Source organism: Bidens hawaiensis, unplaced genomic scaffold (assembly GCF_021521415.1).
Source record: "Bidens hawaiensis isolate Kalapana, Puna unplaced genomic scaffold, B.hawaiensis_p1.1 tig00003356_1, whole genome shotgun sequence".
Lineage (NCBI taxonomy): Eukaryota > Viridiplantae > Streptophyta > Magnoliopsida > Asterales > Asteraceae > Bidens > Bidens hawaiensis.
This window is the reverse complement of record NW_027491185.1, coordinates 111866-137132: the sequence shown is the minus strand read 5'-3', so window position 1 is coordinate 137132 and position 25267 is coordinate 111866. Positions and strand designations below refer to the sequence as shown.

General features: G+C 38.0%; 1 protein-coding gene and 1 pseudogene across 1 annotated transcript; both read left to right on the top strand.

Annotated features, from left to right (window-relative positions):
• Window positions 1-220: 220 nt before the first annotated feature.
• Window positions 221-1012, top strand: LOC143623140 (F-box protein At5g07610-like). Its single transcript, XM_077094114.1, has one exon. It carries the CDS (start codon window positions 221-223, stop codon window positions 1010-1012), a length of 792 nt encoding a protein of 263 aa, XP_076950229.1.
• Window positions 1013-15404: 14392 nt separating this feature from the next.
• Window positions 15405-16678, top strand: LOC143623189 (F-box protein At5g07610-like; annotated as a pseudogene).
• The last annotated feature ends 8589 nt before the right edge of the window (window positions 16679-25267 follow it).

Sequence of the window (25267 nt, the reverse complement as noted above, 5' to 3'; positions counted from 1 at the left end):
AGACATATCACCCACCGGTATGATAACCTTTTAAAATCCCCTGGTCTTTTTGATCACACACATGTAGCCCCTTTAAAACCTATAAAACCTATATATATCCCGTGTGACGTTGAAAGCGGAAGCACTCCTCCTTTCGCTAGTCACGATATCTACCTTAATCATTCCAATGTTAGAATGGTGCAATCTTGTAACGGTTTATTACTTTGTTGTACTTGTCACAATGGTGGTAGTGAATATTGTGTTTTTAATCCCACCACCAAGCAACTGGCATTCATACCATCACTCCCCCAAAAACATCTGTTCTATGGCTTTGGTATTTCATCCAACGCATTGTGTGCACTACAAAGTTGTTTGTATTCGTGTGTTAAAGGCTGCTGAAGGTTTGTGTCAGATTCAAGTCTACTCATCCAATACAAGGTCATGGAAGATTTGTGTCGAGTCTTTCTCTGCCCATTATCTCAATTTCCGTGACCCAGCTGTTCATTGGGCTCCCAGTTATCTAGATAACAATTTCTTGTACTACAAATTAGATGGTGAACAGTTGCAAACGTTGCCTGTGCCAGAGGAGTTGGTGTCTAATATTGAAATATCGATGTATTTTGGGGAATCGAGAGGTCATCTGCATTTAATACCTCACTATATACAAAACATTCGCAAAGAAGATATTTTACACTTAAATGTGTACGAGATGTTGAGGGATCATTCGGGGTGGTTTTTCAAGTATCGACTACAGCTTGATGCGCTTCTGGGTGATTTCCCGGAAATGATCTTTCAACATCTGGATAGAAATTATTTCGGGAACTCAATCCCTTTATACCTATGTGGTTTTAAAGTTGTTGATGTGGTTAGAGGTAAAGAAGAAGAAGAAACATTTTTGATGCTGGAAACTGCATTGAAGATGGTAAGGTACAATGTTCACGACAAGAGTTTTAAGGAGTTATATAATTACGAAGAGTACTCCATTGATTTCGAAGGTGTTCATCGTTACATCGAAGCCTTGTCTTCTTTCTAGAAGACAGTCAGGTTCGCCTATGTTTTTCTGTTAAGGTGTTTGAATCTGCTTTAAAATATTAGTTTATATCTGGTACTTAGTTGATGATCAAACTGGAAGGTTTAATAACGTTTTGTGTTTGGAGAAATGGAAATTTGTTTACTTGCAAGTGTATATTTTGGCTTAATTGGAATGTGGTGTGGCTTCTGTTAGTTTGTTTGTGTGGCTCTGTTTATTTGAACATGTCTAATTATTGATATTTATACAACAAAATGTTTTGTTTTTTTGTAACCAAACTGAAAGGCTTCATGGTTCTCTTACATGTTTTACTCTTGAAAGTCAAAAGTCGAACAACGGATCCATGTGTTCCAGCATTATTTAGTTTGATTTGACAATGATTGTGGTAGAAATGTAGAATAGCTATTTACTATTTAATATCTTGATCACAAGTAACTTGAATCAATCAGGTTTAATGTCATCTGCTAACACACAAAATCAACTTGAATAGTGTGAAGATAATGATCTAGTCCCGTACCATGTTATAAAGTCGTGTCTCATGCCCAACCCACTAACCATATGGTATTTATCGGGTACCGAATATACCCGTGAGTATTTGTTATATACATTAGTAAACTGAAGAAGTGTTTGCATGATGGATAAAGTAAATTAGAAAAGATGGAAGTAGAAGTGTTTTTATTTTGTTAGGAAGTGATATTAATCCCGTGTTGGTCTATAGATAATTGTCAAACATTGTGCTCTTATTTAAATTACATATATTATATTATACTAAGCATTAAAAATCTCCTGGAATTTGAGATTAAGAAACTCCTGGAAGACGGATGAGAGATTTAGGAAATTAGCTAAAATGAGAGCAAACAAGTGTTTTCCAAACTTACAAAAAATTCATTAACTTTTCTATTTTCTTAACTCACAATCACTCTTAATCTTTTCCTATAACTTATAAAATCCACTCACAAAAATTTAATGGATACGTTGGAAATGCTCTAATACATGATTTTAATTTGGGCTTTCTTAAGTTTTGTGAACCATTATGTTGGTGGTTTTCCCGATCTTTAAAGATATGGGGAAAAAATCATCATTACTCCACAGTGGTGGCATATGACAGGCAAGTGTTGTAAAGTTGAACATAAACTGATATACGTATGTTATTATAAACAGGTAACAACCTAAGTACCAACCTAGACTTAACAAGCAACATGCGTGAAAAAGGATGATGGTGATGTGGTTTGGTACTGACATAGTGGCATGGACCAAAGTAGGGGTGGCTTAGTATTGTCACTACTATTGTATGCATGGGTTCATAATATCATCATGTTAAAGTTTATTTTTTGTACAAATGGTATTCAACTTAAAACGATATTATTTGGAATGATCATTAAGTAATGTTGTGTCACATCTGATCAAAATAGTACCAATGGCAATGGGCTTTCCTATTTGATGAAACTTTTTGTATAAATTGATAGGTTGAGTATAAATATAAATTCTTCAAAAAATAGCAAAAGTTTGTACCAGTTTGGTCAAACAATGGTTGAAGCATGTTTAAAATACTCTCTTAACTTAAGTATTTAAGAACCATTAGTTTAAATTATTTAAAAATTTGGTGGTTTAATTATAATTGATCAAAAAGGCAAAAATAGCAAAAGTGTGTATAATGAAAATGTTTAAATGAGAATTGTTGAATAGTGAACACTAAAATAAAGTCATAGTAAAGAAGAGCTAAGAGAAAATAAAAATACTTATTTTTCGGGAGGATTAGGCATTCGTCAAATGAATCAAGTGAATGAGTAAATCGGTATATTGTTTCGGGTAATTAGGTCAGGTATACCCTAAACCCATATCCATATATACCCTCAAAAGTTTTTTTTTTTTTCCTTTTCCTTTTGCCATCCCTTGCCCTTATTAGAATCACATTAAGCATGTGCGACTTGACACCAATGCACAGAAAGATCCACTTCAAGGGCGGATTTATAAAAGGAGGATAGTTGTCACGTAACAACGGCATAGATTATATGTTACATATGTAAGGTGACAACTTTTATTCAGAAAATGCCATCTAATACCTATAATCAGCTATCAAGCATTGTAGAATTTTAACATTGGAAGCTTGTTACATAGTCATTACCTAAGCCCAAAAAATAATTGTGAACAAGCCCAATTAGAGAGAGAAATTTCTTTATTTGAAATGTAGTATTAGCTTAAACCAATATATCTTCGTTTTCTAAAATATAAAACTCAACTATCCAAGCGACTACAACTATCAAATCAAATCAAATCCATTCGAGTTGTACTTCGGTTAGATTAGTTTTATGGTTGTTCTTGGCCTAACGTGAAGCGTTAAATGGAAAATTAATTTATAATCAAGATTAGCATCGATTTTATTTTTGCTCATGACGTGTAGATGCTCAAGGGACGCTCCCTAGACTTTAAAATTTTTAAAGTATACACTAAATATTATACATGATATTTTGGAAAGTAGACTTGTACCCAAAAACATAAATGAAAAAGAAAATAAGGCTATCCTTGTAAAACGAATGACTTTCAATCGAACCTTTCTAATTCTAGCCTTGAAGTTTTCTTTCATTATTAATTAGCATTATTAATTTTTGGCTGATAGTCATTTAGATATCATTATATTGTTGGCAATTCCGGATTGAAAACCCATTGTGTAGACTAGTAGCTAGTTTTCTTTAGCTGATTCTTCTTTAGTGATCTAGGATGACTTTGTAACCGATACAGCTCTCTTAGTCCTGACTATTTATTTTGTTTGATTAATAGACACAACTTTATTCGCATAAAAACATATAATATCAAATCTTTTATCAATAAAACCCGTAATATCATATATGTACAACATTAAGAACACTTATATATTCATATTTACTCATTTATTTGAACACAATATTTATAATATGATTATTATACTAGTCGCATTCTCTCTGAATCAACCCGTAAACGTCAGAATTTGAAAATAATAGATTCAAAGTATATCTTTGATATTATATTTTTTTTAATTAATTAAATGAATATAATACTGTAACATTTGTATAAACTTATCCCTATCTAACGATAAGCCTTAATGTCACTCAATGAAAATATACCTGGAGATTAATCCAAAATCTGGTGGATCACCAAGGGAGGCTTCAACTAGGTAATATCCATATATGCACCAGTGAAGGTAATTTGATGCCATGAAGCATTTAAAACATATATTTATATAAATATATAATTAATATATACCAAATGTTTTCATTTCAGAACAAAAAATATTTATTTCATTTACTTGTCCATACTATCCATCGTCTATTACTTTCCTTCCTTAATTCCATCACCACATACAAGCGGACCCTAACGCTGTGTTCCCGAGTTCATTTATCGAAAGAATGGAAATGAAAGGAAATGAAAGTTTTTCCTTTCCATTCTACTTTTTTCCTTTCCTTTCCCTTTCACTTTCCTTTCAATTTGGAAAGAAACACTTTCCTCCCATTTTAAATTTAAAACCTTCTCCTTTCCTTTCCTTTCTTTCCTTTAATGAATCTCTGGAACACCATTTTTGTTATTTCCTTCCAACAAAAAAACTTAGAAACACACTTTTTTGTTCTTTCCATCCATTTCCTTTCCTTTCTTTCTTTAAGTCATACTCAGGTTCACAGCGTAAATCTCCATCTTAGCCGCAATTCCATGCTATTTATGTTAAAGTTGATTCTTCTATGCTAGCTTAACCATGACGTGCTGGGTGGTGTTCATAGACTTAGTTTAAAAGTTAGACAGATAAATATCATAGTCTGACTTTTTTTTTCGGTGATGATCTTGCGAGGTGTTTGAATATCATTAGGCGATAGGCGGAATCTGAAGATTCAGATGATTTTTTTTTAACTTAAAATTCATGTAACGTATTTTGAACAAGAATGTTTTTTAAACTGATATTTAAGTCCTTGTTTTTTAAAAGTTAATAATTTAATCAAAGAAAAAATTACAATTTGTGTCCTTTTGAATTAGCTAATTTATGGAATGGGTCATTTTTAAAATTTAGTTTCACTATTTATCCTTTATATGGATTTTTGGCTCGTTTTTAGTCATTTACACTAACGAATGTTAGGTTCTCCTGTTAGATCACCTCATGTGTTGTGCACATGAGGGTATACTAGTCTTTTTACCATTGAAGGTCATTTGTGCAAATAATTAATACTGTAAGACTAAAATTAAATTTAAAGTTTAGCTTTTAAATACACTTAATTTTATTAAAAAAATATATATGTTAAATAAGATAATGGGACCCACCATCAAAACCCATCTTCTTGAACTTAAAACCCTAATTCATTTCCAACAACTGACATCTTTTTGACATTGGTGGTGGTTAAACTGATGATGTGTATGCTCATATTCAACACAACAAACATCAAATTTCTACCACAAACTCAAAACGGTTCTTTCTCTCTTGTGCCACCCCATCGCCACCCACCACCATCAACCGCCGCCTCTGCATTTCCGACCACCACCGCTACCTCATCGCTCACCATGGTAGATCCGAAATCGTGGATGAAGAAAAACCGGTTTAATCTCTTAATATCATCTCCATATCTGAAAACAAGCAACCCCCCCCCCCCCCTTCCTATAACCGAACCCAGCCATCGGAACTACGGGTTGGCCGTGATTGAAAAACGATGGGTGCAGATTTGGTGATGCGAGGGTGAAAAGAAGTTAATGGTGGTGGCTGCGGCGGTGAAGTAAAAATGGTGGGTGAAATGAACAAGTAGGTGGAAGAATAAGTTTTAACATATTTTGAGTTTATATAAGTTTATATATATACTTTAATCAGATTTTAAAGTAAAATCTGATTAAAGTATATATATAAACTTATACTTTAATCAGATTTTAATATTTTATGCCCTGCTTGCGGTGCGCACATATAATGTATATATGTGCGAACCCTTGGGTGGGCAAAAGTAAAATTGCACTAATTTTGACGTTATTTTACTAATCACGTGAAAATAACGTTAAAAGTGGCGGAAGGTTAATCAGGCATCATGTGGTGGCGTTGATAGCCGAAAGACAAGGGCACATGCACCAATCAGCCGGTGTCCCGATGATTGAGTGTTATGTGTCTTATGTCCAAGGCTTGATTCAAAACTACTATCGAGCCGGGGGTCTCACCGGAAGCAGCCTCTCTATCCCTATGGGATAGAGGTAAGGCTGTCTACATCTTACCCTACTCAGACCCTACCATAGCATTGCTATTGGTGGGATATACTGAGTACGATGATGATGATGATGATGAATCAGATTTTAATATTTCTAAAATTTAAAAACAAAACTTTAAAATTAGTTATTGGCACAATGGCCCTTCAATAGTGAAAAGACTAAAATGCCCTCATGTGCACAGCACAAGAGGTGATCTAACTGGAAAACCTAACATTCGTTAGTGTAAAGGACTAAAAACGAGCCAGAAATCTATATAAAGGATAAAGAGTGAAACTCATTTTTAAAAAAGACTCATTCCATAAATTAGCTAATAAATTTCAGTCACGTAACAAGCTATTTTTTATCAACTGAAAAAACTGTACCAATTATTGGTCATACATCCCAGACCCCTGACTGAGATCGGGTGTCACATGTTTCATAGAAACAAGGTCATGTGTGACAGGACTCATAGAAACAAACGACTGAAAGGCCATGAAAATCTTTTATCAAATGTGACAACCGAAATTTTCCATAATTTTCATAATTTTAAAAGTAATAGACTTGTTTAAATAAAGGGTTTATAACAAGATGTAGGGGTGTTCTTCGGGTTTCGGGTTTTTCGGGTCGGGTTCTTCGGGTTTCAAAGTTTTAAATCTTAACCCGAAACCTAACCCAAATCTCTCACGGGTTTTTCGGGTTTGGGTTTTTTCGGGTTGGGTTAATCGAGTTTCGAGTATCCAAGAAAACAAAACATAAAACAAAAAAAAACAAAAAAAAACAACAATGCTAAAATTAAAACAACAATTATTCTTTGCTTGTAAGCAAATAATTAAATAATAAACCATAACTTGATAAAACAATCCAAAAGAAAAGTAAAACTAACTCGAACTATAATCGTCTTCAATCAGGCGTGATTTGGTTTTTCGATTACGGTTGCGATTAGTAATAAACGGAAAACATAAATTAACAATAAACAATCGATTAGGACCAGATTCGGATAACGTTAGTGGCTAAGACTAAGCCATTTAAACCTAAAAATATATTTAATTTCAAAACTACAAAGTTTATTCGGGTTGACCCAAAACCTATAAATCAAACCCGAGAACCAACCCAAATTACTTTAGTTCTGGTTCGGGTTAGCCTTTTCTCGGGTTCAGGTTTTTTTTCAGGAGGTCGGGTTAGTTCGGGTTCGGGTACGTGTTTTTTCAGGTTACGGGTAAAAGTGACGGCCTAACTCTAAAATGTAATCTTGTTTATAGACTTTTCTATTTAACAATTAACACCATAATAACAACACCTAACTCTAAGCTTGAGAGACGACGTAGAACTTTTTGGGAAACCCTTAAATGTCGAGCAGCTAGCTTCCATGGAGGATTCTGATCATCAATCTGGAGCGCGAATCGCTTCCAACGAAGACCTTTTAACCGAGATCTTTATCCGGCTTCCTGTTACCTACATCATTCGTTTCAAATCTGTATCTAAACGCTGTCGATTGCTTTTGAGTCACAAACACTTCACCAACCGGTATGATAACCTTTTAAAATCCCCTGGTCTTTTTGGTCGTAATCTTGTACCCTACGGAACCACCTTAAAACTGTTAGGATTAAACGCACACAAGAACCGAACACACACGCGAAAGCAATAAACGACACGAGGATTAACGTGGTCCGGTCTAAACTGACATACGTCCACGGGTGGCAACTAGGTATTTTTTTTTATTGAGTGACGACGATTACAAGTACATAACGTTAAATATATATAGAGATACACTTAGGGTTTGTATCTTATTAAACAAGAAATCTAAACTGGGCCGGGCTTCGGTCTGCACCCTACACCCATCTGCCCTTTGGACTTCAAATGATAAACCGGGTCACACAAGGCCTACGAACCCAACAATCTCCCACTCGGAGGCCTTGAGTACTCTCGTCGGCACTCCTCAACGTACTTCTGTAATCTAAACATCTTCTATTTGCCACCGCCTTCTCATCAATCAACCTGAAGGCCCGTTGAAGCTCCCTGGAGCTCCAACACGTCAGTCACGGCTAAAACTGCCCCTGACCCGTTCTCTGTCCCTACCGGCTCCCACTGAAACAAACTACCGGATCCTGAGATACCCTGAGAACAAACACTCTCCATATTCAGCAAGTAATTCACTGGAGAGACTTTAACAGCCGGAATACTGGTTTTCTTAATCCACTGTTGACCTGGAACTGTAACTGAAACACGACCTATGCTCCTACTGTCACGATATCCTCCGACTGATTTAACCTTCCTAGCTCGTTCATCCTGAATCTTCACTTTGGCTTTGTGTTTGTTACTTGCCAAACGAACCTTCTTCTGCCCATGAGATTCTGTGAACCGGACTTTGTTTTTCACCAAAACTGAAACCACTCCTTTCGGTGACATATCGACCATATACAACGAACCCATTTTCTTGCCACGAGCAACCACGAGATTCCCTTTGACTACCTTCCACTGCCCATTCCCGAACTTAACATCGTGCCCCTGGTCATCCAACTGCCCAACTGAAATCAAATGTTTCTTTAAACTTGGAATAACCCTCACGTCTTTCAAAGTCCAAGAAGTACCTGCTGAAGTTATCAAATCAACATCTCCCATACCCGTAACCTCTAGAATATCATCGTTCGCAAGTCGAACCTTTCCAAAATCCCCAACCTTAAGATTCTTCATCGTTTCACTACAGTGAGTGGCATGAAACGATGCACCAGAATCCATCATCCAAGCATCAACGTTACTCTCAACACTAAGAACTAAAAAATCATCACTACTGACTCTGTCATCTGTGTCGTCTTCTGTAACGTTCACCCATCTTTCTTACCATTTGGACATTGATTTCTGAAGTGTCCCTTCTCTTTACAGCCCCAGCATTCAATATCTTTACGAGTCATAGACTGACTCCTCTTCCTGCTCCCACTGCCTCATTGTTTATCCCTTCCTCTACCTTCTGTGACTAATATATTACTTGATGATTCACCTGAACTTCTGCGTCTTAAATCTTCTCCAAGAATCAAATCCCGAATCCCATCAAAAGTAATTTTTGGAGACGAACTACAAACCGCAGTCACTGTTTGCGACCAACTGTCCGGCAAAGATGATAATAACAACAAGCCTTGAACTTCATCGTCAAACTTAATGCCGACTGACACTAAGCGAGAGAGGTTCGAATTAAGATTATTGATATGCGTTGTAACTGACCCACCCTCTTTCATTCGAGTTGTCACTAGCTCTCTGATAAGATAGACCTTATGCGCTGCCGAAGGCTTCTCATACATGTTGGATAGTGCATCCATCATACCACGGGCTGTGGTTTCTTTCATGACGTTAAATGCCACATCTTCCGACAACGACAGTGTAATACAAGCCCTGGCTTTCTTGTCTAACTTCTTCCATTCTGCTTCTGACAACTTTTCTGGTTTTTCATCCTCAAGCACTACATCCAAGTCTTTCTAACAAAGTAGCGCTTCAATCTGCATCTTCCACCAACCAAACTTATGTCCGTCAAACTTCTGTATCGAAACCTTTCCATCTTCTGCCATGACAATGACTAAAACGAAAAACTGGATAAAACAGAGACAGACACAATAATCACGCGGGCCTGAACTTAACGACTGTTCTACTGAACTCTGTTAAATAATCAACCTATTTTAAACGCAACGGAATAACAAATTGAAAATCGGAAACTGAAACTTTGAAACTGAAACGATAAAACCAGACAAACGCGGTTGGCACTGGTTTTGATTTCTTTAACGCTTCTTCTGATTAACAATTCTTCAACGAAAAATAGGATCTTGATTCAACTATTTTTGACTCGTACTTTGCAAAATAGAATCTCGACCCCCAAATAAAATATAAAAGGCCAAACTGCCAAAAAAAACCCACAAAACTCAAACAAAACAAGCCTACTGCTCTTTATTTGTGGCACAAACTAAATAAGTTGATTTTGCCAAATATGGGCTGCTAGTTTACGTCCCAAAGGTAGGTAGGTCAAACCAAAAAAATTTTGGTCACAATTCTCCACGTTTATGGGAAAACTAGACAAAACAAAAAGGGTCTTATTCTGCAACGGCACACGATGGTGGATGATAATATTGCTTTCAGAAAATAATAACATAACCTGATAATAACGATCGTCGGCGACTGCTTCTAGCGGCGCTACTACGGCAACAAGAAATAACGGCGGCGACGGCGGAACCCTAGCGACTGCTAGCGGTGACGCGGCGGCGTAAGAAACGGTTCAACGAGTTCTTCGTGTGAAACAAACCTAAGCTCTTGATACCACTTGTTAGGATTAAACGCACACAAGAACCGAACACACACGCGAAAGCAATAAATGACACGAGGATTAACGTGGTTCGGTCTAAACTGACCTACGTCCACGGGTGGCAACTAGGTATTTCTTTTATTGAGTGACGACGATTACAAGTACATAACGTTAAATATATATAGAGATACACTTAGGGTTTGTATCTTATTAAACAAGAAATCTAAACTGGGCCGGGCTTCGGTCTGCACCCTACACCCATCTGCCCTTTGGACTTCAAATGATAAACCGGGCCACACAAGGCCTACGAACCCAACAAAAACCAATATGTGTTCCCTTTGACGTTGAAAGCCGAAGCCCTCCTCCTTTCCATAGTCTTGATTTCTACGTTAATCGTTACTATGTCGATATCATGCATTCTTGTAACGATTTATTACTTTGTTCTACCCGGCCTTACTATAATGGTGATATTGAATATTATGTATTGAATCCTACCACCAAGCAGTCGGCATTCATCCCATCGCCATTGGTCCCCGAAGGGCAGAGTGCTAGTGAAACCATGTGTTCTATGGCTCTTGCATTTCATCCAACGCATTGTGCGCACTACAAAGTTGTTTGTATTCGTTTATTAGAGAATGACAAGAGATTGATTCAGGTTGAAATCTACTGTCCGATACAAGGACATGGAAGATTTGTATAGAATCTTTCTCCATGCATCAACCCGATTTCCGTGAAGCGGTGTACTGGAATGGAGCCGTTTATTGGGTTCCCTATAATCATGACAACAACAGTAGTGTCTTGTACTTCAAATTAGATGTTGAACAGTTGCAGATGTTGCCCGTGCCGAAGGGGTTGATGTCTGATGAAAGATTAATGTATTTTGAGGAATCCAGAGGTCATTTACATTTAATATCACAAACCATTCGCGAAGAATATATTTTGTGCTTGAATGTGTAAGAGATGTTTAGGGATCATTCGGGGTGGTTTGTCAAGTATCGACTTCAGCTTGGCGCGCTTGTGGGTGATTTTCCGGAAATGATCTTTCAATATCAGAGCATGAATGATTTCAATAACACTTTTTATACATACGAATGTGATTTTCAAGTCGTTGATGTGGTTAGAGGTAAAGAAGATGAAGAAACATTATTGGTGCTGTTAACTAGCAAGAGGATTATGAGGTACAATGTTCACGACAACAGTTTTAAGGAGTTATATCGTTTCAAAATGTATTCGTATGAGCACGCAAGTGTTTATCGTTACATCCAAGCCTTGTCTTCTTTCTAGAAGACAATCCGGTTTGTTTATGTTTTTCCTTTAAGGTGCTTGAATGTGTTCTAAGATATTAATTTTGTATCTTAAAAGGTACTGAGTTGATGATCAAACTGGAAGGTTTAATAAAGTTTGTTTTTGTTGAAAACTTTGTTTATGGAGAAATGGATGTTTATTTACTTGCAAGTTTATATATTGGTTTAATTGGAATGTGGCTCATGCTAGTTTCTTTGTATGCCTCTGCGCCTCTTAGACCGTTAAGGATGCCTATATGACGGCTGATGGTTCCGGGTTTGGTAAACAAAGGTCATAACCGGGTCGGGTAGGAACCGGTTACAGGTATAGTCGGGTATTTGACCGAGTTTTCTGGGGTTTAATATTTGGGTTTTGGGTAGGATTGGGTCGGGTAAAGGTAGAACCAGTTCCAGCGCGTCCGGTCAGGTCCAGTTCCAGATACAGGTAGGAACCGGTTCCAGGTCAGGTCGGGAACCGGTTATTTTGTGCACCTTTAGACTTCTCTTACATGTTTGACCCTTGAAAGTCAAAAAGTCAAACAACAGATCTATGTGTTCAGGCATTATTAAGCTTGATTTGAGAATGGTTGTGGTAGAATAGGTATTTACTATCTAATATCTTAATTGATGATGGTGCCACAATTAACTTTATTCAACTAGGTTAACTGTTGTGTTAAAACTCAAAATCAACTTGGATTGGATAGTGAGAATAATATTCTAGAAATAAGGACTTAGCTAGTAATTGATGCAGCAAACAGTTGAAATTATAGATTTTCACAAATGTGAATGTATATTATCTAAATCTAACACATTCAAAAAACTTTGAACAAGTTAAAGAAAGTCTTTAACATGTTTAGCTACTTGATAATATATCATGGGACGACATTGTATTACATGAGTTAAACCACTTTACCAGTGAATGTAGAATGTAGCACGGTTACATTGGAATGATCTAATCTTTACCAGAAAATCGGCTCGCTCAAATAATAAAGGGTAAAATGAGACGAGACGTGGCAGTGGTGTTGGTAGATAAAGGCCGCTAGTACGTGCTACCACATGTTTGATAAATTTTTGATAATGGTATAATTAAAGGGGACATGTAAATCATGTAAAACGTGATAGGATAACAGTTTGTTGGTTTAAGACGCCCCCACCTTGAAGACCTATCACCAACAAGGCCACATGGTACCAATTTAGCATTGCATGGCCGGGTTTTGTCTAATACCCATCGGGCATTTGCCAACTGATTATAAGTCAAGTATCGAGCATACCTGCGTGTATTAGATATATACATTAGTAAGATTATAGACAAGGATAGATGCCTTGACAGCAATGAGATGATGGAAAATGGGCAATTCAACAAGACGAAAGCAGTGAACCATGCAGGGTACTTCGGTAAAATGGGTTGTGCGGTTAGTTTAGAAGAATAAGGTAGCATTATGTATGTAGGAATGACAAAAAAAGTGGAATGAATCATTGCGAGGAAATGAAAAAAATGGATGTTTGGTTGGTAAATAACAAGAATAAGCGATTACACATGGAATCTCATTCCATCAAAACCATTTATTCCACCCCACTTCCACCCCTTTTTTATAATTTCATTCTTCTTCACCATACTCTATTAACAGCATATTTGACAACCACCACCACGGTCACCCCCCCACCCCTGACCACCACCACCGCCATCGTCGTCACCACCGCCGCCACCACCTGACCACTTCTACCACCACTAGCTTACCATCAACCACCACCACCACCACAACCACCGTCGTCACCACCACCACCACTACCTAACTACCTTTACCACCACCAGCTGACCACCACCACTTTAGTTCCATCGGATCGCCGGCGCCACCACCACCATCACATTCTTTCAATCACCGTCACCACCAACTGACCACCACCTCATCGACGCCACCACAGAGGCGGATGGAAGCTTAAGTCAGGGAGGGCATAGACCCACTCAACTTTCACAAAACCCTTAGTAATTTCATATTTTTGTAATGTTAAATCTTGTTAAAAAAATATTAGGTCCCCTTAGTTTTCTTTTACGCCCCTAAGTTCTAAATTTCTCTCAAAGTCTCAACGCTCAACCCAATCAACAAGCCTAACCCAATGAAAACTCCCTTTGTTAGTGATCAAATGAGAAAAATAGAAGAACAAAAACCTAACATAGACGGTTCAAGCGAGCTAGTCATCGTCGACCATATTCCGATCGAAATCAAAAGGGTTAATAGGTTTGGTATCTTTTGGTGAATTAGAGTAGTCGCATTATCGCAAGTATCCAATTAAAATCAACCATGATATATCAGGTTTGTATGGTTTGAGTAATTGAGTTTTTATGTTGAATTAAACTGTTGAAGTTCTAATCCATATGTTAATTATAAATTTTTATTGTTGTTTTAAGTTTTTATCTTTTAAATTTAGTAGCTCAAGTTATATATAAAATAAAAATGAAAATGATTGAATTTTGGCTTAAATATGTTGTTTGAGAGGTATCATGGAGCATTTTTATAATTTAAACTCTGGACCTAACTTAATTGATTCAGATCTTTCTTGGTTAAGAGTTTTAGATTATCAACCTTGTCAAAGAGATGAGATACGAAGAAAGTGTTGCTTATTGTTTTAACCCACTGAATAAAATTTATGGATCCGTCACTGCGCCACCACCACCTAGCTGCCAACACCATTGCTATATAACAACCTCTACCACTATCGCCATTGTCATTTTTAATTTTGGTAATTTTTTTTAAGTAAGGCTATTTTAGTCATTTTTTCTCAGTCCTGCATTTTTTGTAGCTACCAAACAATATAAGGTAACGATTCATTTTATTCACATAGGTTAACCAAACAAAACAAAGTAATGATAATGATTTATTTCATTCACTTGTTCATTCTATCCATCGTCTATTACTTTCCTTTCTTAATTCCATTACCACATACAAGCAGAACCTAAATCTCCATCTTAGCCACAATTCCATGTTACTTATGTTAAAGTTGATTCGTCTATGCTAGCTTAACCATGACGTGTTGGGTGGTGTTCATAGACACAATTTAAAAGTAAGATTGGTGAATCTGTATCTTCAGATAAAAATCGTAGCTTGACTTTTATTTTCGTTGATGATCTCGCGAGGTGTTTGAATATCATTAGGCGATAGGCGGAATCTACAGACTTTGATGATTTTTTTTGTAACTTAAAATTCATGTAACGTATTTTGAACAAGAATGTTTTTTAAACTGATATTTAAGTTCTTGTTTATATAAGTTAATAATTTAATAAAATAAATTTCCGTTATGTAACAAACTATTTTTGATCAACTGAAAAAAATGTACCAACCACTGGTCATACATCTTAGACCCCAGACTGAGATCGCGGTGTCACATGTTTCATAGAAACAAGGTCGTGTGTGACAGGACTCATAGAAACAAACGACTGAAAAGCCATGAAAATCTTTTATCAAATAGGACAACCCAAATTTCCCATAATTTTCATAATTATAAAAGTAATAGACTTGTTTAAATAAAGGGTTTTATAACAAGATGTAATCTAGCTTATAGACTTTTTTATTTAACCACCATAATAACAACGCCTAACTCTAAGCTTGAGAGACGACGTAGACCTTTTAGGGTTTTTGGGAAGCCCTAAAAGTGTCGAGCAGCTTCCATGGAGGATTCCGATCAGCAATATGCTACAGTGCTTATCGGTTCGAATGAAGACCTTTTAACCGAAATCCTTATCCGTCTCCCGGCTACCTCTATCCTTCGTTTCAAATCCGTATGTAAACACTGGCGATTGCTTTTGAGTCATAGACACTTCACCAACCGGTATGATAACCTTTTAAAATCCCCTGGTCTTTTTGGTCGTACTCTTGTGACCTACGGAACCACCTTAAAACCAATATATGTTCCCTTTGACGTTGAAAGCCGAAGCACTCCTCCTTTCCGTAGTCTTGATTTCTACTTTAATCGTTCCAATGTCAGAATCATGCATTCTTGTAATGGTTTATTACTTTGTTCTACTGTTCACAATGGTGATATTGAATATTATGTATTCAATCCCACCACCAAGCAATCGGCAATCATCCCATCGCCAGAGTGCTAGTGAAACCATCTGTTCCATGGCTCTTGCATTTCATCAAAATCATTGTGTGCACTACAAAGTTGTTTGTATTAGCGCTTTACAGCCCAACGGGAACTTGATTCAGGTTCAAGTCTACTCGTCCGATACAAGGACATGGAAGATTTGTATAGAATCTTTCTCCGTGCATCAACCCGATTTCCGTGAAGCGGTGTACTGGAATGGAGCCATTTATTGGGTTACCTATTATCATGACAACAACAGTAGTGATTTGTACTTCAAATTAGATGTTGAACAGTTGCAGATGTTGCCCGTGCCGCAGGGGTTGGTGTCTGATGAAAGATTAAGGTATTTTGGGGAATCGAGAGGTCATCTACATTTAATATCACAAGCCAATTGCAAAGAAGATATTTTGCGAGTGAATGTGTACGAGATGTTGGGGGATCATTCGGGGTGGTTTGTCAAGTATCGAATACAGCTTGACGCGCTTGTGGGTGATTTTCCGGAAATGATCTTTAAATTTCGGTGCATGGATGATTTCAGTAACATTTATTATACATACCAATGGGATTTTCAAGTCGTTGATGTGGTTAGAGGAGGAGAAGAAGAAGAAGAAGAAGAAGAAGAAGAAGAAGAAGAAGAAGAAGAAGAAGAAGAAGAAGAAGAAGAAGAAGAAGCATTCTTGGTGCTGGTAACTCCCAGGAGGATTATAAGGTACAATGTTCACGACAAGAGTTTTAAGGAGTTATATCGTTACAAACAGTATTCCTATGAGCACACAAGTGTTCATCGTTACATCCAAACCTTGTCTTCTTTCTAGAAGACAATCCGGTTTGTTTATGTTTTTCCTTTAAGGTGTTTGAATGTGTTCTAAGATATTAGTTATTATCTTTTAAGGTACTGAGTTGATGATCAAACTGGAAGGTTTAGCAAAGTTTGTGTTTGTTGAAAACTTTGTTTATGGAGAAATGGATGTTTATTTACTTGCAAGTTTATATTTTTGCTTAATTGGAATGTGGCTCATGTTAGTTTCTTTGTATGCCTCTGCACCTCTAGACTTCTGTTTATTAGAACATGTTCATCTTATTATTTTTGTTCTAGAACTCTTAGACCGTTAAGGATGCCTATATGACGGCTGATGGTTCGGGGTTTGGTAAACAAAAGTCATAACCGGGTCAGGTAGGAACCGGTTGCAGGTATAGTCGGGTATTTGACCGGGGTTTTCTGGAGTTTTATCTTTGGGTTTTGGGTAGGATTGGGTCGGGTAAAGGTAGAACCAGTTCCAACTGGTCCGGTCAGGTCCAGTTCCAGATACAGGTAAGAACCGGTTCCGGGTCAGGTCGGGAACCGGGTATTCTGTGCACCTCTAGACTTCTGTTACATGTTTGACCCTTGAAAGTCAAAAAGTCAAACAACAGATCCATGTGCCCCAGCATTATTAATTTAGCTTGATTTGAGAATGGTTGTGGTAGAATAGGTATTTGCTATCTAATATCTTGATGATGTTGCCACAATTAACTTTATTCAAATAGATTAACTGTTGTGTTAAAACTCAAAATCAACTTGGATTGGATAGTGAGAATAATATTCATAAAAAAGGAGTTGGTAATTGATGCAGCAAACAGTTGAAATTATAGATTTTCAAAAATGAAAATCTTTATTATCTAAAATTATAGATTTTCACAAATGAGAATGTATATTATCTAAAACAATGTGTTTTTCAAACTCAATCCCATACATTCAAAAACATTGTTAAAGAAAGTCTTTTAAAATGTTTAGCTAGTTGATAATATATCATGGGACAACATTGTATTACATGAGTTAAACCACTAGACTAATGAATGTAGAATGTAGCACGGTTACATTGGAATGATCTAATCTTTACCAGAAAATCGGCTCGCTCAAATAATAAAGGGTAAAATGAGACGAGACGTGGCAGTGGTGTTGGTAGATAAAGGCCGCTAGTACGTGCTACCACATGTTTGATAATGGTAAAATTAAAGGGGACGTTGTAAATATGTAAAACGCGATAAGATATATAAAGGTTTGAATATGTAAAACCTTGAAGACCTGTCACCAACAAGGCCACATGGTACCAATTTGGCATTGCATGGGCCGGGTTCTTGTCTAATACCCATCGGGCATTTGTCAACTAGTTATAAGTCGAGTATCGAGCATACCAGCATGTATTAGATATATACATTAGTAAATTGAAGAAGTGTTTGCATGATCCATAAAGTAAATTAGAAAAGATCGATAAATTAATATTCAAAAGTATTATTAAATGTTTTTCAAAGAACGCCTAAGTCAAACTCTGAAACCAGTGTAGGCCCGGTTAAAACAATATCGTCTACTCAGAGAGGGACAACGAGACTTTTCAAATTAAAAAGTGTGATGCTTAAACATAAACATAAAAAAAAATCATTCTAAAAATTAAGTATTAGACTTATTTAAATAAAGGTTGAAAAAGTAATAGACTTTTCATATTTAAGTATTTAACACCATGTATAAAGCTGAAAGTTTGTGATCTGGGTGAACTTTTATATTTTATAAAAGTATAAATAACAAACTAGAACGATTTGGAAAACCTATAAATCAAACAAACCCAAATCCGCTTCTCACAGGTTTCTATGCATGGAGGAGGATTCTGATCATCAATCTGGAGCACGAATCGCTTCCAGCGATGACCTTCTAACCGAAATCCTTATCCGCCTTCCTCTTGCCTCCATCTTCCGTTCCAAATCCGTATGTAAACACTGGCGATTGCTTTTGACTCGCAGACATTATCACCCACCGGTATGATAACCTTTTAAAATCCCCTGGTCTTTTTGATCACACACATGTAGCCCCTTTAAAACCTATAAAACCTATATATATCCCGTGTGACGTTGAAAGCGGAAGCACTCCTCCTTTCGCTAGTCACGATATCTACCTTAATCATTCCAATGTCAGAATGGTGCAATCTTGTAACGGTTTATTACTTTGTTGTACTTGTCACAATGGTGGTAGTGAATATTGTGTTTTTAATCCCACCACCAAGCAACTGGCATTCATACCATCACTCCCCAAAAACATCTGTTCTATGGCTTTGGTATTTCATCCAACGCATTGTGTGCACTACAAAGTTGTTTGTATTCATGTGTTAAAGGCTGCTGAAGGTTTGTGTCAGATTCAAGTCTACTCATCCGATACAAGGTCATGGAAGATTTGTTTCGAGTCTTTCTCTGCCCATTATCTCAATTTCCGTGACCCAGCTGTTCATTGGGCTCCCGGTTATCTAGATAACAATTTCTTGTACTACAAATTAGATGGTGAACAGTTGCAAACGTTGCCTGTGTGTAACATCCTACTTTCGGTTATATTAATAAAATAAAGTTCGTTTATTTTATAGCGGGTCGTTACCGGTTTAGTTGAATAGAATACGAGATGGACTTGTGTTGGGTAAATGGATATGGGTTATGGACTTGGGTTATGGAGGAATGAAGGAAAGACCATGGGCTTAAGCCCATGATCAAAAATATATATACCCTTAATCCTCCATTTAATTCATTTACACATATCCCTTACACCATCCAAAACACACACTTAAGATTCTCTCTCTAGTTCTCTCTCTCTCTAAACCGATATCAAGAAGGAAACCGAGAACCGACCCGAGGTAATGATAGTATTTTATTGTTTGAGCTTAAATCCGTTAGATATAATCATGAAACGACGAGCCGACACCGTTAAACCGTTTAAGTCACGAGATCCGGGTGGATTTGGGTATAAACCGAACCTATGATGAGCTTAGGGATCACCCTAGCTCAGATCTGGATCGAACGGGGCGAAAAACAGCGAAAAACGAGTTAAAACTCGTTTTTCCGGTGAGTTCGCGTTTTTCCGGCGGCTTTCCGGCAATGGCGGCGCCGGAAAAGTTAATACGAGGTTACGGGTGTCAGGGAATGTTCTGACATCCCCTGACCTAACCCTAGTTCGCTAGGGAGTAATTGACGAATTAGAAGCAATTCGCTAGCTGATTCGTCTAAGGGAATATAACGAACTAGAAGCGATTCGCTTGCTGATTCGTCTAAGGGAATATAACGAACTAGCTTTGATTCGTGTACTAATTCGTTAAGGAAAGACTGACGAACTAGCTTCAGTTCGTTAAGTCCGATTCGTATGTCGACCAGTTCGTTATAAGGTTTAATTCGTTATGAGGACTGGTTCGCTATGAGGGTCCAATTCGCTAAACAGGCCAGTTCGTTATGAAGTAACAAATTAACCAGTTCGTTATGAAGGACAGAAGTAACGAATGAACACCAATTCGCTAAGGAGCATCTTAACGAATCAGAACTTTGAAAGAATGACAGAACAGTCCCTGGACTTAGAAAAGAATGATTTAATTACAATTAGGCCCTTGAACTTTTAAGTAGCAAATTAATTAACGATTCAAAATGTTAATGGAAAATGTGTTACGACAGCTCGACCCCAGCCAGGGGCTCTGCCCCTTGGACCCCGCTAGGGGCTGCCGCCCCTAGAACCCCGCTGCCAGGGGCGCTGCCCCCGGACCCCCGTTCGTTAAGGGTAATGAATAAACTAGAAAGACGATATGCGTAGTGATAGTTTATTGATACATGTAATTATTATACAGTTAGTCGTGCACAACTCAAGAAGGGAATAACCGTAAACGGTGAACCCAACCGCATTGAGGTGAGTTTCTAGCCCCACTTCCTTGTTATGTTTTCGGGGCTGTGTGCATACTCGATGTGATAGTTAATACACTTATCTTAAGTGGTAAGTGTATGCCTTGTATGATTTATGTATGATGATTGTTTGACCGTGCGTGAACGATCTTCGGATATTGCATGTACCGTCAGGTGGTAGATAAGATATGATCGATAAGTATGATGAAAGATATGATGTGTGTATGAATATATGATGTATGCATAATGTATGTATGTTATGATGATGGTACGTGAACGCTCTTCGGAGATTGCACGTATTGTCAAGGAAAGTATGTATGAACAGGTACGGTACAGTCACACGAACAAAGGGACCAGACCCTAATAATATCTGTGATGGTAGGGACCAGACCCTAATAATATCTGTGATGTTAGGGACCAGACCCTTATAATATCTATGAGGTTATAGGGCAAAAGGCTCTTAAAACGTATGATTATGTATGTAAAGGAAGTATGAAGGTAAGAATGAAAGTATATGCACTTACGTGTGTATGTAAGAAAGTTAAGAGGTTAAGTATGAAATGTAAGATGGTATTGTATGATTATGTGATTAACTAGAACTCACTCAGCGTAGCTGACTTTTAGTATGCACGCAGGTAAGTAGGATGAGGCAGCTCGCTTGAGGAGACACGTGGCACTGAATAAGGGGCTGGCATCGGAAGACTCAAGACGTTTAAGTTTAATGTTTTGTTTATTTTGAAAGACAAGATGTTGTTTTAAGACAAGAGGTGTTTTGTTATGAAATGTGTTATGAAAGCTTTTATATTCCGCGAATGTTTTAATTAACTCTGATATTTAGAACTGCGTTTATGAGTAAATCCAACACGAAAGTAGGGCTACCGGTAACGAGGCCTTACACTGTGCCGGAGGAGTTGGTGTCTAATATTGAAATATCGATGTATTTTGGGGAATCGAGAGGTCATCTGCATTTAATACCTCACTATATACAAAACATTCGCAAAGAAGATATTTTACACTTAAATGTGTACGAGATGTTGAGGGATCATTCGGGGTGGTTTGTCAAGTATCGACTACAGCTTGATGCGCTTCTGGGTGATTTCCCGGAAATGATCTTTCAACATCTGGATAGAAATTATTTCGGGAACTCAATCCCTTTATACCTATGTGGTTTTAAAGTTGTTGATGTGGTTAGAGGTAAAGAAGAAGAAGAAACATTCTTGATGCTGGAAACTGCATTGAAGATGGTAAGGTACAATGTTCACGACGAGAGTTTTAAGGAGTTATATAATTACGAAGAGTACTCCATTGATTTCGAAGGTGTTCATCGTTATATCGAAGCCTTGTCTTCTTTCTAGAAGACAGTCAGGTTTGCTTATGTTTTTCTGTTAAGGTGTTTGAATAAATATTACTCCGTAGTTTATATCAGGTACTTAGGTTTCGAGAACTCGATCAAACTGGAAGGTTTTGTAACGTTTTGTGTTTGTTGAAAACTTTGTTTTTGGAGAAATGGAAATTTGTTTAAAGTTGCAAGTTTTTATTTTGGCTTAATTGGAATGTGGCTTCTGTTAGTTTGTTTGTATGGCTCAGTTTATTTGAACATGTTGTCTAATTATTGATATTTATACAACAATATGTTTTGTTTTTTGTAACCAAACTGAAAGGCTTCATGGTTCTCTTACATGTTTGACTCTTAAAAGTCAAAAGTCGAACAACGGATCCATGTGTTCCAGCATTATTTAGTTTGATTTAACAATGACTGTGGTAGAATAGCTATTTACTATTTAATATCTTGATCACAAGTAACTTGAAGGGTATAAAGTCGTGTCTCATGCCCAACCCACTAACCATAAGGTATTTGTCAGATACCGAGCATACCCACGACTCCACGAGTATTTGGTATATGCATTAGTAAATTGAAGAAGTGTTTGCATGATGGATGGATAAAGTAAACTAGAAAAGATGAAGTAAATATCTCCTGGAATTAAAGATTAAGAATCTCCCGGACGACAGATGAGATTTAATGTTTAAATGAGAATTGTTGAATAGTGAACACTAAAATGTAGCAATAATAAAGAAGAGTTAAGAGAAAATAAAAATAATTTTTTTTTGGGGTAAATGAGTATGTTGTTTCGGGTAGATATACCCTAAACCCATATTCACTTCAAGGGCGGATTTATAAAAGGAGGACCGTTGTCACGTAATAACGACATAGATTATATGTTACATATGTATCTGACATTCAGGTGACAACTTTTATTCAGAAAATGCCATCTAATACCTATAATCAGCTACCAAGCATTGTAGAATTTTAACCTTGGAAGCTTGTTACATAGTCATTACCTAAGCCCAAACAATAATTGTGAACAAACCCAATTTGAGAGAGAAATTTCTTTCTTTTATCAATTTTCCGGACAATGCATTTTATCCAAAAAGAAGGTTTTCTCTTTTTTACTTGTTTTTTTCGTTATTTGTTGCTTTGCCTTCAAATATTTGAATGGGCGTGTCTTCTTTGCTTTCTAAAATATAAAACTTATAAAACTCAACTATCCAAGCGACTACAACTATCAAATCAAATCCAATCCATTCGAATTGTAGTTCAGTTAGATTAGCTTTACAGTTGTTCTTGACCTGACGTGAAACGTCAAATGAAAAATTAGTTTATATTTAAGATTAGCATCGATGTTACTTTTGCTCAAGATGTGTAGATGCTCAAGGGACACGCCCTTGACTTTAAATTATTTTAGAGTATTGAAGAGGTAGATCCCAGCAGAGCCCAGTTGGACCCGCAAGACTCACCTTGAACAGGGACGTCTGCGCAACGACCAACTGCTCCCGCAGGACCCACCATGCTCAAAGAACCTTACGCGCAGTACGCCAGCTGTACCCGCAGGGAAAGCCTCCCAATGGTGAAGTACCCCGCCTGTTCCCGCAGTTGCGGATACAAGCCATCAGGGAAGGCTACCCGCACTAACAGCAAGGCTACACGCACAAGGCACTAGCTACTTCAGTAGTCACATGAAGGAATGAGCAAGGCGGGAATTCTCCCGCCTAAATGAGCCAGTCCGTATGCTTCTGGAAGATCTTTTGTACTATACCTACTAAGGTATGGGCAGAAGACGATTTGACCAGAACAGCCCGTGAACCAATCACAGGGTGACAGCTCACCGACAACAGTACGAGGAGGAGCACCCTCTAGTACTGTTTGTCACTATTAGCCGCTGCTTACTCACCAACCCTTACAATGGGACGTGCGCAGCCTACAGTTGGTGGAACAGTGCGTAGCCGGCAGTAAAGGAACAGTGTACAGCCGACCTTGTTACTGTTGGCCGTAGCCTATCCACCAACCAGCATGGCCTGTGCGTAGTCCACTGTTGGTAGAACAGGAATACTATTCAGCCGGCTGTACCTTTTCGGAAACCTACCTTCGGCTATAAATACTCCAACACCTTGGAATGGTAAGGACATCATCTGATATCTCAATCTTATCTAGCAATCTCTTAATATACACTTATATTCAGAGCAATCTAGTCTGATTCTCACGCCGGAGGGTGGTCACAAGGAGGAACCCCCCCTTCTCAGTGACGAGCTTACGGTGTCTGTTTTGCAGGTCCCTTGAAGAACAACCTTCTCTGCTGGACCTCATCCTCGTGGGAAACATTACTTAAACCCCAGATTATCTATAATCTGCCCAGGGTTCACTTAGTGTTTCTTCATTGGCGCCATCCGTGCATAAAAGCTAGAACTAATTCTTAGTTTTTTCAAAATTTCTGAAGAAATGGTTAACGTTACTCCGGTCCAAAGGCCAGTAATCGACCAAGAAACCCCGGTAACCACAACCCCAGCAACTGGGGGGAACACCGGCGGTTATACAAATCTTACGAACACTACCCCGACTACCCAAGCCGGGGCAAGTGCAGTAAATATTCCACTGGGGTTCACTGATGCCCAGTTAGAAAAACGAACGAGGGTCCATCGCCAAACACTAGATCAAGTGAAGGCGTGGGCCGAAGCACGTCAGAGAGAGTTCCAAGCTGAATTGGATGAACGCTTGCGTTCAGTTCAACAGGCTGACGAATTCGGCAGTACTCGCCAACATCTCAATATGAACAGTGAGTGCGAGTACTCAGACGACGAGAGGGAAGAATCTGATACCGACGCAAACCCTCGCCATAAGGCGAAAGGGAAGCGTAAGGAAACGGACTTCCAACCGAAAAGGAATTTTGGGGAAGCTTTTAAACCAACGAATGCGGAGAGAAACCCGCGTGACTTCTCCAAAACCTTTAGACCAACTGCTACAAATGCAGGAAAGTCAAAGTTCGCAAGGGACATTGCGGAAGCAATCGCCCCAAGAAGTGCCAAACAAATGTCCAACATTGGCACTTATGATGGTCTATCCGACCCAGACGACCACTTGAACAGATTCATTGCGGGGGCAACCGTCAGTAACTGGACGGAACCCACGTGGTGTTATATGTTCCAGATGACTCTGGTTGGAGCGGCCAGGGCATGGTTCGATCGTTTATCGGTCCACCACATATATGATTGGGCGGACTTTCAGAACAAGTTCAGCCAGCACTTCAGCCAGCAGAGGAAATATACTGAAGAACAGTGGACGATCCTCAACTGCGTTAGAGAGGAGGATGAATCTTTACTAGACTTCATCACTCGCTTCAACTCCAAAAAGCTAAGTCTCGGCAACATAAGTGAAGATCTTGTTCGCGCCGCTTTCATCCAGGGCGCCGAATACCCAGA

What these genes read in the sequence shown, in the direction of transcription:
- LOC143623140 (XM_077094114.1), top strand. Translation starts at nt 221, where the DNA reads ATGGTGGTAGTGAATATTGTGTTTTTAATCCCACCACCAAGCAACTGG.